This window comes from Urocampus carinirostris, chromosome 8 (assembly GCF_059441175.1).
Source record: "Urocampus carinirostris isolate Australia breed hairy pipefish chromosome 8, RoL_Ucar_1.0, whole genome shotgun sequence".
Lineage (NCBI taxonomy): Eukaryota > Metazoa > Chordata > Actinopteri > Syngnathiformes > Syngnathidae > Urocampus > Urocampus carinirostris.
Genome location: NC_142356.1, coordinates 6,946,552 through 6,964,575, shown reverse-complemented (window position 1 = coordinate 6,964,575; position 18,024 = coordinate 6,946,552). Strand labels below are relative to the sequence as shown.

The 18,024-nt window shown below is 37.9% G+C and overlaps 1 protein-coding gene across 2 annotated transcripts in view; it reads left to right on the top strand.

Annotated features, from left to right (window-relative positions):
- Nucleotides 1-16,891, top strand: part of LOC148360592 (E3 ubiquitin-protein ligase SMURF2-like) — a 50,522-nt gene extending 33,631 nt beyond the window's left edge. For both annotated transcript variants that reach the window (XM_088341466.1, XM_088341465.1), the window contains exons 12-20: nucleotides 5,860-6,073; nucleotides 8,953-9,056; nucleotides 9,133-9,247; nucleotides 9,314-9,492; nucleotides 10,837-10,974; nucleotides 11,051-11,171; nucleotides 12,693-12,894; nucleotides 12,972-13,047; nucleotides 15,227-16,891. In XM_088341466.1, coding sequence (XP_088197592.1) covers nucleotides 5,860-6,073; nucleotides 8,953-9,056; nucleotides 9,133-9,247; nucleotides 9,314-9,492; nucleotides 10,837-10,974; nucleotides 11,051-11,171; nucleotides 12,693-12,894; nucleotides 12,972-13,047; nucleotides 15,227-15,326 — 1,249 coding nt within the window. In that variant the 3' untranslated portion in view covers nucleotides 15,327-16,891. The remainder of the gene's footprint in view (nucleotides 1-5,859; nucleotides 6,074-8,952; nucleotides 9,057-9,132; nucleotides 9,248-9,313; nucleotides 9,493-10,836; nucleotides 10,975-11,050; nucleotides 11,172-12,692; nucleotides 12,895-12,971; nucleotides 13,048-15,226) is intronic.
- The last annotated feature ends 1,133 nt before the right edge of the window (nucleotides 16,892-18,024 follow it).

The window sequence follows — 18,024 nt, the reverse complement described above, 5'->3', positions numbered from 1 at the left end:
ATTATTACCCAACACCTATCGAGTCTTTTCCATGTTTGGGAACAAGTGTATCATAGCCAAACTGCGTGCGCATTGTTGAAGCTGAATGACAGAATTCATGTCAGTTTATAGCAACCCATTGACACAAGAAATTTCAGAGATAAGAACAGCACAAACTAGCACAAAGCAACAAGCCGCAAGGGTGCAACTTTATTTCAGTCATCAAAGTCAACAAAAAAAGATCGGCGCTGGATTTCTTTCTTTGAAGGTACTGGAAAAATTGGTCTTGAAAGTTTTTGAAATTGGCCATAGAAAAAGTGAACAAACAATTTATAATCATCAGGACGATAGTTTCTGATCCAATAATAATGCATTAGTATGATGTCAGTTACCAGCCTGATATATATATATACCGTATATAAGACCTGATGAATTGTCACTTTATGCCATGACTGCAGTACAGTGAGGTATTTTTAGGCAAATTCCAGCAAATGTTTTTTGTGTGAAGACCACTCTGTTTCTCAAAGACGGAACAGTTACCCTTTGCAGTATAATTTAATAACAATGTAAAGGGTACGTATTTTTGTACAAAACGTTCCCATAAACTAAAATAAATCTTCGTTCAAGTAATCACATACATTTCATAATTATAGACAATGGATGTCCAAAGCAACATCAAAAGAGTATTTGCAATGAGCTTTCGAAAGTTGCCGTCTAAGCTGCAGCCGAAGTTCTGTGCTTCTCTTTCGTTTCCTTTCGGCAACCAACATTTAACATGTTAATCATGAGAGGGAACTCGATAACCACTCTTTCTTTGAGGCTGAAAAGTTACCGTATGCAGTGTCAATTAATTGCAATTATGCATTTCCAATTTTATCCACCGTATATAATGCAGTGTATATGGCGCATTTTCAAATATCTGCCTAATTCTTGGTTTTTAGGTGTGCCTATAGTCCGGAAAATAGTACTTATAGCTACTAAAGTGAACAGCAAAAATAATGCCACTTGATAAGAATGAGTTAGCCAAGACTTGTGTGATATTATGAATGGGACATATTGGTATCAATAAGATAAAAAATATTGTGCACCCCTAACCACAACAATATTCTACCATGTATAACTTGTTTTAAACTAGGCACATGCAATATAATTTTATTTAGAAACCTCTCTCGTACAAACCGGGCAATGTGCCATGCCATTCCCCCCGTTTTCTCAAGCTTAAGGGGACCGTCAGAGGAACTCCCATTTCTAAGATGTAGCTTCTTTTATTGCAAGGCTTCCAAGGGGTCCAGAAAGAATGTTTCCACGAGTGCAGGAAGGCCTGGAAGACGTATGCTGGTGTTGGTCCCCAAGGGGGATTACTTTGAATTGCAAAAATATATATATTTTATGACCTGACACAGAATGACAAGCAGACTATGACCAAGCTTAACCTCTACTTTTGGAAAACGTTTTTTCTTCCTTCTTTATACCATCCGTCATTGTATCCTATCGTCTCCAACTCAGCATATTTTTCCTTGCCGTCTAACTGATGAAGAGCTTGCTGGATATTTCGATTTGCTGTGCTGGCATTTTTGTATTTCTGTATTATAAAATATGCATTGCTTTTCTCAACAGTGCATTAGGGATCTCAAAATGTATTTTTGATTCCAACCTGCTGCCCTAAAGAACAAAGTGTGCCGGATTTGGACTCTATTATAGGTTTAAAGCATCACATTCCATTTTGTTTAAAGGCCGTCTTTTCTTTTCCTCACCCAAGTCTATGGACATGCTAGAAGCCCTGGCGCTTGCCAGAAAAATAAATAACAGTGGACATGATTATACAGGGATAGACCCATGAAACACAGCACCAGTTTAGTTTGGAACGTCCACGAAGATTTTTTAGAGCGTCCGAGCGTGTGAGAGGTTGTCTGAATACGACATTTATCCTTCTGAGTAGGGGGTTGCAAAGTGAAATTGCCGTAAAGCGAGGGATAGAAACCTATGGTAACTGGCGAACGCGTTCTGAACACCCGGTACTCCGGATAAAACACAACTATTCACAAAATATTATGTATTAAGAGCTACGTATATGTATTATATGTGCTTACAGTGTGTTTGAATAACATCATAAATATACATGTAAATTAAAAAAATATATTTTGTTAACCTTGTGGTGACTAATGAACTGGTTGATTGGAGTATCGGATGAATGCAGGCAAGTTAAAATGATTTTTTTAAAATTTGTTTGCAAGGATTGGCATGCCCTTAGTTTTTTTTTTTTTGCTCTTGTCCAATAATTGATTGGTTCCCTTAAGGCTCCCTGGAGCTTTTTAAGAAATGTTTAATAACTGAAAACAATATGTTATCAGTCGGAGGACAAAAATGAGACATTCTTAACAATTTCAAATTAAATATAAACATGCATACACCGTAATTTCCGTACTATAGGGCGCACCTGATTATAAGCCTCACCCAGCACATTTTCAAAGAAAAAAATACATGAGCCACTCCTGTGTATAAGCCGCATGTGCCCACATTGACACATGAGATATTTACAAAGAAAGACTTTTCACAGAGTTTTCAAAGTTTTAATCATGTATCCTAACTTTCCTTTTTTAACAGAGACTCTGATGAGGCAATAACATGGTAGCACAGCACTAACAGGGCCTGTTTTAAAAAAGATACTGGTTAAAATCACAGAGACACAGCAGTAACAAGTCTTGAAGAATATTTTCCAGTTCGGGCCACCTGCTTTTATTACCTCTAAAACCTTTTTTTCATTGCTCCAGTTCTTCCCGCTGCTGTTTCCAGTGTTTCACCGTTGATTCATTCATGACCAGTTTACATGAAGCAGTTCTGTTTCCTTCTTTATCAGCCAGCTCGATTGCTTTTAACTTAAAAGCTGCGTCATATGCTTTTCTTATTGCATTTTTCATGGTGAGGGTCTGTTCATGCTAATTTTATTCATGTACAAAGCGTGAACACTTGTGTCTGCCTCGACACATATATTCTCACTCTTAACTTTATTGGCTGGGCGCCCATGGTGGCCTTTAGAAAAAAATGCATGAATTAGCCGCATCATCGCATAAGCCGCAGGGTTGAAAGATTGTGACAAAAGTCGCGGCTTATAGTTCAGAAATGATGGTGTGTGTGTGTATACTACTGCGGTATGTGTTGCCTGCTTTATAAGGCTTATATATATATATGGGGCGGCAGTAGCTCAGGAGATAGAGCGATCGTTTTAGGATTAAGGGATCCCAGTTCGAATCCCGGCTTGTCCGTGTTACATGTCGAAGTGTCCTTGGGTAAGACATTGAACCCCCAATCACCCCCAATAAGCAGGTTAGCGCCTTACATGGCTGCACAGATCACGGCCGCTATTGGGAAATGTGAAGCACAATGTAAAGCGCTTTGGGAAGTCATTGACTTGAAAAGCGCTATATAAATGCAGATCATTTCATATACTTTTTTAAATTTTTGCTGCTCCAAGCACATGTTTTGGGTCCAATTCGCTCTTTCGATATTTTGGGTTGCCAACCTCTGCGTTGTGGCCATGCACTTTAGCGAGGGTAGTCATTTGCAAACCCCCTTTGTATTTATTGATGACCATGGAAACGAAGCTTGCGATTAACATCTTTTGGCTTCTCCTTTAATCCTCACTGCAAGCCTTGGTACCCTTGGCTAACAAATAAAGTACAAAAAGCAGTTTTGTATCGCTGACTCACCGTATTTACGAAGCATATAAGCTTCTGAACTGAATCAGAGAAAGATATTGTGGGAGGAAATTCAGCCAATGGCATATCCACATTTTTAGGAAGCCGTGACAGAAACAAATAGTACACCAGTATTTTATATGACGCTAACCAATAGCATACCGGTAACATAGAGATGTAATTCACACATACGCAATAAGACAACAAATTTTGAATTTTCTTAGGCAAATAAAATCATTTGATGTTTGTGTCATTGAGTGGGAAACATGCTAGGAAGAGGGCCTGAAAAACATTTTATTCCACACGGTAAAGTGACAATGCTGTAAGCTGGGGTCGCTGTATCTCAGGGGTCTTCTCTACTAGGTTTACGTTTACTTTCCCTGTTACCGTTTTGTTTGAGCAGCCTCTTAGCAGACGACAGTAGTCTCTTGTGACGAGAGCACTTCGCTGACTCAACATCTCCTCGCTGGAGAATGTGCGCCGTTGTCCCGTGGAAGAGAGAGATGGATTATGTTTTTATGAGGGCCACCCAGGCATGAGGCATCCCGCCACGAATACCCCAGGAAGAGCGTTAAAATTAACACGACCACGTCGGAAAGCATTGAAATAAATATCTGGAGTTCCAAAGACAAAAGTCAAGTTCACTGTAAGGTTTTTTTTTCCCCTCCTCCCTCGAAGTGGAAGGGCGGCCACTCCTGCGGTCCGGTCATGGAAGTTCCACTTGTGGTTAGTGGTGGGCAGGGACACCTCGGTCATCCACTTCTTTAGCCCACAGACAGGAAAAGGGATGGGTGGTGGAATAATATTAAGGGCCTTACCTTTTTTGCGCGGACATTGAGATGGAAGATAATTGTTTTTTTTCACACTTGTACCATAGAGGAAAATTGTTGCTTCACATCTTAGAAAATGGTCAAGAGTGGCAGAGCCAAGAGGAAAAAGTTATCGAACGATGGATTTTATTTTTATGTGCTTATGCAGTCCCGATCTGATACCTTGGCAATGCATGAGGAAAAAATATATCCTATTTTTCTAATCTGTATTTATGAATTTAGTTACTCAGATGCAGAAGTGTTTAAATCGATTCCTCTACATCAGGGGTCAGCAGCCTTTTTGGTGTGGAGTGCCACTTTCAAATTTCCTTGTAAATCAGTGTGCCACACCAAGATTAATGACTAGCACATTTTTTTGTAATATCCAACATAGCTGTCATTTTACATTAGTCCAAATATACAAAATGGATATACATTTTAATCATATATTTGACCAATTTATCCTCCACTATTGTTGTTCATCAATCAACAAAAAAAATGAATGTGAATAACAAGTGGAAAGGCTTGGTTCCACTTGAAACAGGCACCGTATATACCAGAATCAACCATTCTTCATTAACAATGAACTACAATCAAAAAACAAGTGTTGTGTACAGCTACCATACCATTCATCAATGATATCTTGTTGCAGAAAATATCAAAACTTGAAATAACAGCAGCAAAGCAGAAGGCACGCACGCACGCACACACACGCTTCTTTAAAGTATTCGCCATCAGTAAATGGTTTTCTGTGCTTTGCTATGCAGTGAGCAATCGTGATAGATTGCTTCAGCGGTGGCGTTTTTAGCTGTGAAAAAGGTCTTCAGGGTCTGTTTGTTTGCCGTACCTGGATACTGCGCGTTTTAATGTCTCCGCCATGTCAGACTCATCCTTGAATTCATGTTCATGTTTCGTCTCGTAATGACGTTTAACACTTGCCGTGCGAGATACAACCCTTTCGAGGCATAATGCACAAAACAGCACGGTCTTTGTTTGCACAAAGCCCCATTCGTCTGTCCACGCTGGCTGGAAAGAACAAGATGTTTTCGCTCGAGGAGCCGTCATGATTTGTTCATTTATCGCGCGCGTGTTTCATTGGCTGGGTTAAAACACGGATCTCTCCTCTGCGAGTCACCGCGCAAACACAGACTGACACACGAAGCTGAGGAGGAGCTAACGTAAAGCCTCTAAATGTCTAAATTTCAGGTAATGCGCATTTAAAAAAAAATTATTATTTTGCGTGCGCTCGCGTGCCAGTAGTGGCACACGTGTCATAGATTGCCGACCCCTGCTCTTCATTATTTGGTATTGTGCTAGAACACCCCCACCCCTTTTTTTTTCAAAATTGAATTGATCCCCATCTCTATTTCTTCTAGCCATCCAGCTCAGGTGAAGCTCCAGGGAGTTTCCAGCGGCCCCCAGCAGCCCCTGTCCCCGGCCCAGTTGCCCGACGAGGCCGAGTGCTTGACGGTGCCCCGGTACAAGCGAGACCTGGTGCAGAAGCTAAAGATTCTCCGGCAGGAGCTTTCGCAGCAACAACCTCAAGCGGGACACTGCCGCATCGAGGTGTGTCGCGAGGAGATTTTTGAGGTGAGATCATGCAACACACAAGCCATTTAACTTTGGTGCGGTTTTGTAGTGGGGATTGTAATGTGATATTGTCGTATAGTGGGGGAGAGTAACTCCTGGTCTGAAAACATAGAAATTATGTATACATATCAAACATTAGTAACTATTTTGTTATTGATTTCCGGATTGTCATGCGCCTTAAATACTTTGTTGTTATTACCGTCTCCTCACTCTACTGCCATATTCCTTAGCGGTGGTAGTGATGCGTTTGCCGCAATATTTCTTGATAATCGCAAGCTTCCTTTCCATGGTGATTGTATTTTTGTGTTTTCGTTAGCACACAGGTGTCAAACTTATTTTAGCTTGTGGGCCACCTTGTAGAAAAAAATGGATCCTGTACTAGAAAGAAAGAAAGAGACAAAAGGAAAAAAGGGCATAAAGTGAGAGGTTGAAAGGAAGGAGAAATAAATACAAATTAAAAAATAGAGCTAGAAAGAGGGAGGGGGGAAAAGGAGAGAATGAGATAAATAAAAAAGAAGGGACCAAGAGGAAGAAAAAGAAGGAAAGGAAGTGAGAGAAAGAAGGAAAAAAGAGACATAGTGAGTTTGTGTAAAAATGAGAGAAAGAGACTGTGAGACCTGGCTTTGGCGACATATTTAAAACTGTAGCTTTTTTCTTTCTTCTGCTTCTCTAAACTTTGTACCGCGAGCTGGATTAAATAACTCTTGGTGGGCCTGATCTGGTCTGTGGGCCACATGGTTGACACCTCTGTTTTAGTATCACTGCAAGTGTTTGTACCCATAGCTATTTCTGCAACAGAGAGAAATGTAACCTTGTGGGACGGAGTAGAACCAATGGCTTATCGGCATCTTCATGGAGCCATGTCACGATCTTAAAGCAAATCAGCCTCTTATATGTCATTGACCAATAGCAGGCAAGTATCTTAAAGATGTATTAGGGATGTAACTTGCACTGTCATGCCAAACACTGCCAAAATTGTCTACGTTTGTTGATGCAATCATGTCGTATGGTGAGGAAAATGCTGTAACGAGGGGCACAAAACATTGAATCCCACATCTCAACGTAATATGGGCTTGCCGTAACGTAGGATTCTCTTTTAAAAGTAAATAAAAAAGAAATTGCAAAGGACAAAGTGAAAACAATGGAACACGGTCTAGAACATTTTTTTTTCACGAGCAGTTACTTTCAGTGTTTCCAATGTGCCCCAGTAAAAAGCCCAGGCCAACCCGGTTCCAATACTCAGAACGGCTTTATGATTTCTTAGGAAAAGCAGTCTTCGCACAACCTCAAAGCGTCGTGGCGTTCCTTTCCCCTTTCCCAATCATTTGTTCGACCCGGGCCAGGCATTCTTTCTGGATGATTTCAGCAGTTGGAGGTGGGGGCGGGGTGTTAAGACTGGAATCCAGACAACGGTAGTGAGCCAGACGTGACTTCTCGAGCTATGAAAAATATGAATTCATCTTTAGTCTTTGCAGCGGGAGGTGGCAACAGCTTGTTTGACTTGTATTGACCTACCTGCCCCGCCAAATAAAATCAGCGGTGATGCATGTGGTGGAGGTGCCGTGTTTTGACTAACGTTTACGTAGTGTTCTGCGGAACAGCTGCTGCTGGCTCGCCGTCGAGTGTTGTACGTGTTAGCGCAGATGAAATGTTTTGCACTGAATTTCAATCAATGTCGGGGGGGAAAAGACATTGGTCGTGGTTGATTCTTTAGCAGGTTGGGGGTGTCAAATTCTGGGGGGAAATTAGAAGAATGGTTTTAAATTCTATTTATAAACTTTCACGTATCATGCAAACCATAATCACCCAGTTATTACTAAGCTGCAAAAAATTAATTCAGATTTTTGGAGGACAACATTTTGTTTAAAAAAACTAAATAAAAATTACTCTACCAGAAAAAAAATGAGTTATCGTATCTTCAAATGTTTCCAAAAATATTTAGAAATCATATTAGGAATAAAACACATCCTTTTTGACTAAGTCAATCATTTTATTGTGTATAACTAAATTTGCATTTTTACATATTAAGATAAAAAGGTCTCCAATGTTTGAATTTTATATTATAAATGTATTTTTGGGTGATTTCAATCAAGATTTTGCTTTTCTGTATCCATATTTTAAGATTTTGGATCCACCAAAACCACAAAAAAATCATTATAAGTAAACAAAATATTTACTAAACAAAATGTTGAAAAAAAGAATTGACTAAAAATCTAGTTTTTGGCTAAGTTTGGTAAACTATTTATTGTAGATGCTACTTTATGTGTTTTTACCTGTTTCAGAAAATTATCTTTATTTTATAGGAATTTATATATATTTTGCCTTCATGTATTTGCAAATCCAAAACCAGGGAAAAATAATCATATTAAAATATTTCCCCAAAAATGATTATAATTATAGGTAAATTAAGCAAATCGTTTTAGTGTTAATACTAAATTGGCATTTTTACATTTTTAAACAATAAAGTCCACATTTTATTTTTTTCAAAAGGTATTATAACTTTATCTTGTGTCATGGTAAAAAACGTTTTTTGCCTTTATGTATTAGTTTATTATTATTATTTTTTTTTTCAACAGGTCCAATAAAAAAAAAATCAAAATTACGGGGGAAAAAAAGATTACTTGTGCCAATTATATCAGGTAGTTTTGCTAATTTTATTTAATCATACTAGAAAAAGGGAACAAATAGTGGTATTTAAGTAAAATAAGTATTATAAATTCTTTTCTAATCGGTTAGCACAATTTTATTGTAAATGCAGGCTTTGGTTTCACAGTTAGTGTGATCTGCTCTGTGTATATTATTACACACTGTCACTTAAGGTATAGGGCTCCATACTATTACATGATATAAAATAACACTAATGTTGTTTTCAACTACAGGAATCGTACCGGCAGGTAATGAAAATGCGACCGAAGGATCTGTGGAAAAGACTAATGATCAAATTTCGAGGAGAGGAGGGTCTCGACTACGGCGGTGTTGCAAGGTAGAGTATTATTGTGTCCTGATTTATTGAAAAGCGTTATAAATAATGTTTTTTTTTCCAATGGTGTTTCTCTTAGGGAATGGTTATACTTGTTGTCCCACGAGATGCTCAACCCGTACTACGGCTTGTTCCAATACTCCAGAGACGACATCTACACTTTACAGATCAACCCAGACTCAGCCGTCAACCCGGTACGAACCACAGTGCTGACGATCTCTCGACATAACATCCGACGCTCACTTTTCCGTCTTCCTCAGGAGCACCTGTCGTATTTCCACTTTGTGGGTCGCATCATGGGCATGGCGGTGTTTCACGGCCACTATATCGACGGAGGCTTCACGCTGCCTTTTTATAAGCAACTGCTGGGAAAACCCATCACACTGGACGACATGGAGTCTGTGGACCCAGACCTCCACAACAGCCTCGTGTGGATCCTGTAAGCGTCAAGTCATGTTTATTTGTACAACCCATAATTACGAGAAGTCTCAAAGGGCTACACAGACTACAGACTGCAATGGAAAAAGACTTACTATTATCACAAGATCCCCTAATCTAAAACATTGATATTCTACTAAACGATTCCAGTTATTCTTTCGATAAGTTGGGCAAACTACGTGATGCAGGACAAATACAACCCATAAGACATTTTGATTTGGGTCGGCGAATGAAAAAGGGTAAAATATGATTTATAATGGTAAATGAATCACTTCTAATAAATACAGTATATTTTTAATTTTTGGTTGTCCTCAGTCTCCCTTAGTCTGTCTTACCCCATTATTTTTTAAATGAAGCACTGATGTTTTGTGCAACAAAGTTTAGATACATACATAATTGTTTTGTACTGCTTTTTTTATCGTGTATGTTATTTATCAAGATATTAATCAAATTTCAGGAAACGGAGACCTGGACACTGCAATATATGAATTATTATTTTTCATATTATTAGTAATATTATTTCCTGCATTTTAATGTACTTTGTTAAAAAAATCCTGGTAAAATGAGGACACAAACTATAAATTCTTGAAGTGGTAGATCATTTTTCTTTCATTTATTTTGGATTATTAATTAAAAAAAACTCTTACCTGCATTTTACTATATTCTGTAACTTTGTTCCAGGTAAATTGAGAAAAATCACATTTTATATATTTCTTATTTTTATCTTACAATTATTTCTAACATTATTATTTCCTGCATTTTACTATGAATCATGTTTTTCCCCGCTAAAATGAGAAAATACTACTGTACGTCAAAGTACCTACACTTTTTATTTTATTTTTGATTACTAAAATATTTCCCGCATTTCAGTAAACTTTTTTTCCAAGGTAGAATCTGAAAGAACATTACTTTAAATGAGCAGGTAGAATGTATTTTCTATTTTATTTATATTTAGGGAATTAAAAAAAATGTATATGATATTGTTTATATGATAACTCTAATAAATTCAAAACAATTACACCATTATTTTGCCATGCTCAAAAAATATAATTAAAATCGGTGTTATTATCTGCATGTGGAAGTATAGAAAATATATTTGATATGCTTAAAAAATAACAACTGTTACTGATAATATTTTTGCGACTTTTTTCCTTAAATTTCTTCCTGGTACTTTGCCGTGAATGAGGCAAAACCTGCGCTGATTTGCATGTTTGTTGCGCCCTCTGTTGGAATAAATTGTAATACAGAATCCAATTTGACATAATATTGGACGAATTAAGTTACATGATTTGCAAAATAATGTGCACAGTGGCAATGTTCAATATCAAGCTTTTATTTTGTAAAGTGACAACGACATCACCGGCGTCCTGGACCACACTTTCTGCGTGGAGCACAACGCTTACGGAGAGATCATCCAGCACGAGCTGAAACCCAACGGGAAGAGCATCTCCGTCAGCGAGGACACCAAAAAGGAATACGTCAGGTATGTCTGAGCAGGGAGTTTCCCCATCTCTCTCGTTTTTTTTTTAAATTTCTGAATCCGACGTCAACATTTGCAGGTTATACGTCAACTGGCGTTTCCTTCACGGCATCGAGGCTCAGTTTTTGGCCTTGCAGAAAGGCTTCAACGAGGTCATCCCGCAACATCTCCTCAAGTCCTTTGACGAGAAGGAGCTGGAGGTACGAGCGCCGAAATTCATTGATTGGTCGTTTCATTTCTACTTCCTGTTTGTAAAAATACCATTACATTGGAAATTAAAGGAATAATTAGTTGCCATTAACGGAATGCAATTTCTAAGCAAATGTTTTCAGATTCAAAGGTGTTGTATTTAAAAAAATATTTTTTTTTTTCCTGAAAGTGCTATAGAAATTTGGACTTGTATTTAAAAGAAGATGGATTTTGAACTCTTTTTTTTTTTGTTTTTGTTTTTTTTTGTGTTTTTTTTTTTTTTTGTCCATGATGTCAAAGAATCATCAACACAAAACAGAAATATACTACAAAACAATAGGGATATTTAATAACTGTTTTTTTTCCTATCAATAACTTAAAAATGTCAATTCTGGAGAACTAACCTAGTAACCCACGCCCTTTTTTACTTGGTGCTAAAAAAATAGAACAAGTGTAGACATGTGTCTTTTTTTGGTTTATAGTTATTATAGTTATTATAACATCATACAACTTGGGTAAACATGTCTTCAAAAAGTGTTGGAGTGACTAGAGCGTGACAGTTTATCAATCGATTGATCAATACTTACCTCCTTTTTCAGTAGTGTTTATATTGACAAGATATTATTACAAGCACTGACGTAGAGCTAATGCAGAAAACACATCCAATTATTATAGTCTTGTTCATTTTGTTTAAATATGTCGCTTCTATTATTCATGTGCTTCAATAATTAATATTACACATGCCTTGGCCAAGATTAATATGACTCATTCTTTTCAAGGGATATTGTTTAAGCTATAAACATTAGCAGCTATAATCAAACTAAACGTAAAAATGCTGAGGCCAATTATAAAGCAAATTTCCGGCAGGGATCATTTGCTAGAGGAGCACAAAACATTATAATTTGTGCACTACAATGTCTGCGTCTAGTATTGAAAAATAAAATATTGTGTTGCCATTGGGACTTTTGTTTGCTGACCTCTTTAAAAGAGCAACATACTAAAAGAAATATGCACCAAAAATATTATTGAAACGTGTGTAGATAAAAGATAAAGATTAATAAGATAAAATAATTTTTAGATCATTTACACACAAAATTGTCTTTATTAACATTAACATGAAAATCCCAATGAAATGATATTTGCAGCCCCGGTATACAATGTTGATAAAAGCATTTTAAAACTCGGATACAATAAAAATCGTATCAACTATGTATATACAAAAAGGACAATACTATGTACGCATTTTTTGTGTTATTGTATACGTGGTATTCACTTTACCTTTAAGCAGTGCCTCGATGGCAGACATTCATACACCATTTTTGTGTCTTACACCATCATTTCCTTCGACTCAATTATTTTTAATCCCGTTTTCCACCTCTCCCTCCTCTTATATTGTTACTTTCTTTGAACCCATTATTATAAGCAAAGTAGGCAATAAAACACACTAAATCACAATAAAATGAGAAGTGTTTCATCTCAATATTCATTAAGAAGTACACAGTAAAAATGTTATGATTTATTTTGCCTGTCAGCTGATCGTGTGCGGCCTGGGAAAGATCGACGTTTCGGACTGGAAGTCGAACACGCGCCTGAAGCACTGCACCCCCGACAGCAACGTGGTGAAGTGGTTCTGGAAGGCGGTCGAGTCCTTCGACGAGGAGAGGAGGGCAAGACTCCTGCAGTTTGTCACCGGATCCTCCAGGGTGCCCCTGCAGGGTTTCAAGGCGCTCCAAGGTCACTTGGATGGTTTTCCTCAAGGTCAAAGTAATGGCAACGTTTTGCTGATTGTTGGTTCCTTTATTTTCCCGTAGGTGCTGCCGGGCCTCGACTTTTCACCATTCATCAGATTGATGCCAACGCTAACAACTTGCCCAAAGCTCACACCTGGTGAGATTACTTTTCTTGTTTTGACAAAATAAGATTTGTTAAATATGCATAAAATAGAGTCAAAAAATTAAAAGGGGAACAAACAAAGCCTCAAATTCACTAAAACAACACTGAATAATACAGTGATTTCAGTTATATACTGTCATGCCCCCCTTCTCCCTAAGAAAACCGCTCCTGCACCCCCCCACCCCCCCCCCCCCCCAAAGCCAAGACTTTGGTTTGTCTCTATCTTTATCTCTGCCCGTCTTCTCAACCCTGTTAAATATAGTTTTTAAAGTATAACATGAGGATCAACACTCAATGTTAACAAAACGTCTTCACCACAAGCGCACACTCGCAATTGTACTTTATTCTAGCACAGGTAAAAAAGCAAAGAAACTAGTCACACGTCCTCTCCAGGGGGGACACGATTTGAGAACCTCTGGCATAATCCAACATATTTACAAATTACTTGGCCAGACTGTTGATAAACAAAGACATGTCTTCTCTAAATAAGTAATGCCACAAATAATTGCAAAGTTTAAACTCTTGGGATGAGAGTGATGCTGATTTCAAAAGTTACATGTCACAGAAACATTACAGTCTGAAACAATCACCAATAGCATCCCCTGGTGGTCATTTGATGAAATGCTTATCTGAATACAGAGTCCTGTTACATTCCGGCGGTCCGGTGAATCCAACTGTGTAAAATATTTACTCCAAACACACGATAAAGCCAAAAGATTAAAACAAAATCTGCCTGAAAGCATATCTGCATTGTTTGATGTTCTGAATTTCCCTACGGGGATGAATAAAGTATCTATCCATCTATCTATCTATCTATCTAATCCGTCTGTTTCGCCCAGTGCTGTTTTGCACTCTAGGCCAAATGCAAGCTTTTTTTCCCACGGTCCTTAGCCTGCCTTCGCCAATGAATGCCTGTATTGAGAAAACGGACAGGACCTATTTTGGCTTCAAAAATCTTCAACCAATAGCGTCCCACTGACACATTGGTTAGCCAATGAAATTCCCAACATAAATGTATGCATATTTACGAAATAGACGTGCGTAATGCAATTAGGGATCCATTTTTACGAGTGATCATCACACGCAAGGATACACAATCATTGACTTTGGGAATGAGAATTCGAACATTCACAACATTGTCCAAATGTCTAGAAATTGACCAAAGTAAAAATACACTGTTGCAGAGGTTTTAGAGCTGTAAACTGGCTGTCTCCTAATAGCCACTTTTGGAAACGCTTTGAAATACCTTTAGAAAAATGCGGAAAATATAATTTTTGTTTTTTGGATCGTGATCAAAATTAGGTAAGGATTCATGCTATTGTTCCAGCTGTTTTCCAGCTAAGATGCCTATGCTACACTCCTCTGCAGACATGTGATTTCAAAAAAGGCAAGAATAAAAACCTTGTATTACTGTGTTCCAACTTGGATTACTCAATGCTAGTAGCACTTGCAGTTATTATTTCATTTGGGGGAAAACATCCCATAATCTCCAAACGTTTCAAGAATAGCACTCAATTTACTTTGGCTACGTCTTGCATTGGGATTTTAGGCAAATTTTACGGGATTATGTGGTTAAACTTTTTTTGCCTGACTGGAAGACAATTAACATCATTTTATGTATTATTTTTTGATTTTACTTCATTGCCAAAGCCGTCTGAAATTGTAAATCTTATTTAAAGCTAAGCTAGTTTCACTCTTTAGCCTAGTTGCCGCTAAGCTGGTGCTAGCTATTTTGGTTCCAGTATTTAGCCCCTTTCCCGCTAGTGAGAAGCTAGTTTTTGTCTATTTTAATGAGTTTAGTCTTAAGCTTAGTTGTAGGTAGCATAAAGTCTAGGTTGTCCTGTGTTTTGTATTCTTATCTTAAAGCTTTTAGATGGCGCTAAGCCCAATTTTCTTTGCTTTGGATTTTAGTTATTGGCCTAGTTAGCGCCAAGCTAGTTTTTGAGTCCAGTCTTCAGCCTCATTCTAACTCTGTTTTCAACAATTTTCTATGCATAAATAAAATCCCATCCCCCAAAAAACAAAAGCAGACCGAAACAAGGAAGCACTAAACTAGTTTTTCTTATTTCTTATTCTAGTCTTTATTCTCATTTTACATAGCGCTATTTTTTTCAGTTTTCTTGACATTTCACTACTGGATTCACTCGCATAACGATGTTTTTTTTCTCCCCAGCTTCAACCGCATCGACATTCCGCCCTACGAGAGCTACGACAAGCTATACGACAAGCTTTTGACGGCCATCGAGGAGACGTGCGGCTTCGCCGTGGAATGAAGGGTTCATGCGTATGTGTTTGCTAGTCCACGTGAGACTGTAGTAAGGTTTCCTCATCCACGCAACATAACTGAGCATCCCGCAGTCTTCCTCTTTCTCCAAAAAAGAAAGTACGGATTCGCCCGCACCGCCGCCTTCTTCCGCAGTTGTAGCATGGGCGAGGCCATAATCCGTTATCCCTCGTCGCCACTTTTTTGCCCGAGCCCTCCATCGTCTCGAGAGACGCTCGTTCATCCTACCTCGGTCCACACTCAACGTGGGTATCTGTGTTCAACTGTCAATCTTTGGGGAAAAAGCCCACCTTTAATAACATCCCTTAAAAAGTAATATATTTGGTGTGTTTTTTTTTCCAAGATGTTGAGTAAGCAAACGTCAGAAGTTGTGTCCAAATTCATGTTTGAATGCAAAGACAAACACATATTTTTTCATACTCTATCTGTATTTACATTTATTTTCACAGATACATTTTTGTACCCAGGCTACCTCGCATACTCTCCGGCCCCTTCCTATGTCACATAGTGCGGTTACAAAGAGAGAAAAACTCCATCACACAGAACATTGTTTTATTATTTAGTATGGGTTATTTTATTCGAAAAATACCATAGAAATAGGTAAAACATGTATAGCAAAACTATTTCTACTCTTCCCTTCTTATTACTAACTTTCTTGGGATGAGCAGAAAAGGCAGAAAAACACACTGAATCACAATAAAGTGAGAAGTGGTCCCTCTCAAAATCATTTAGAAGTACATACTGAAAAACCTTGTTTAAAACGTGTTGATTATTTCTTGATTGTGTGCGGCCTGGGCAAGATTGCCGTTTCGGTGAAAAAGTTACCCAAATTCATGTTTGAATGCAAAGACGAAAACATATTTTTTCAAACTGGTCCATCTACTTTTGCATTTTTTTGGGTGGATTTGTTTTTCACCCCAGCCCCCTTCCTATGTCACATCATGCACCAGATGCAAAGAAAGCAAAATTACATCATACAAAACAAAATTGTATTTTTTAATTTTTGGTTATCCTATTAGAAACTTCCATAGAAATGAGTTTAGCATTCATTATTATGAGCGTAAAAAGGCAATAAAACACACTAAATCACAATGAAAACAGAAGTGGTCGCTCAAAAAAATACTTAAGAAGTACACAATTAAAAATCTTGACCACATTTTATTTTTTTATTTGGGTTGTTGAAATATTTTTTTCTTTTTGTATTTTCCCCGGGACGTTTATTTCTTTCTTCATCCCAGGAACAAAGTTACAACCATTTAAAAAAAAAAAAAGATCACAATATGTATAATTGAACTGAAAAAAATTATAGTGTGAATTTGTGTATTTTTATTTCAAATGATGTTCCCTGGATAAAAAGATAGAAAAAACTTCACCCCATCCTCCCTGCATGTTCTCCAGCCCCTTCCCGTGTCACGTTGTGCACACAGCCTGGAATCGGTAGCATTTCTACTGTATGACTGTTGTTATTTTACTAGAAAAATGCAAAAGTAATTATAAAAACACATACACTTTTTTTTCAGGGGCGATGGGTTGCACTTCTTTTTTCAAACTCGACTTACTTACTGCAATTTTTCCCCCTGACGATTTTTCATCCCAGGAACAAAGTTATAACAAATTTTAAAAAAAATCACAATATAATTGAAATGAAAACAATCGTATTGTGAATTATTGTATTGTTACCTTGTCCCTTGGATAAAAAGAAAGAATAAACCTTTTGCATGTTCCCCAGCCTCTTCCCCGTGTCACATTGTGCACACAGAGACTTTTTTTTCCCCCATTCTCACTGTCAAGCACTTTAGCAAGCAAACTATGATGTCACAAGTTCTCACCTCCATTTTTTTTCCAGCCTACATTAAAACCGGATTTCCCTTAGCAGCCTTTTCCCCTCAACGAGAAAAGGCTGCTAACGAGATGCCCAGTTTTCTCGTTGCTTTCGTATATTTTACAAGTATAGAGGATAATGTATCTACAGTGAGTATATATGTACGAATATATGATCTTTGCATTCTCAGGTGAACTTGTGCTTTACTTTTAGGTTTTTTTGGGAGGGGTTGATGTGTACTGTATTTTCCGGTCCATAAGTCACTCTGGAGTATAAGTCTCCCCACCCATAAAGTAAAGAAGAAATAAACATAAATGTCGCACTGGAATATAAGTCGCATTTTGGTGAAATGATCCTCTCCTGGGAAGTCTGTTGCATTAATCCCTTCTCTGTTGTTTTTACCGTCTGAATAGTCAACATTAACCTAAAGCGCCCTCCTGTGGTTTAGTGTTAAATAATATACAAAAGACCCCCGGGATACATCACTAATCCGTTCCGAGGTTGGGTTTGCAAACTGAAATTGCCGTCAAGCTGGGTTTAGAAGCCTATGGTGGATTAAAAACGAACCCGATTTGAAAACTTCTACTTGAAAGGATTGTCACGACCTTTGTGTTTTTACTTCTCCCTTTCACATTACTGCAAATTTTAGGACTCTTACTTAAACAAATTTGTGTTTGTTACATGAGATTCTGATCTGAACGAATAGAAAGGCATGGTGGGAAGTAGTTCAGCCAATAGCATAATTTTATGATTCTGTGTTGCTAACCAATAGCAGACCTGCATCGTGTATGAAGTCCACCAATAGCACACAGGCATCTTAGAGATGTAGCACCACATACGCACAATATTTTTTGAGCACACAACC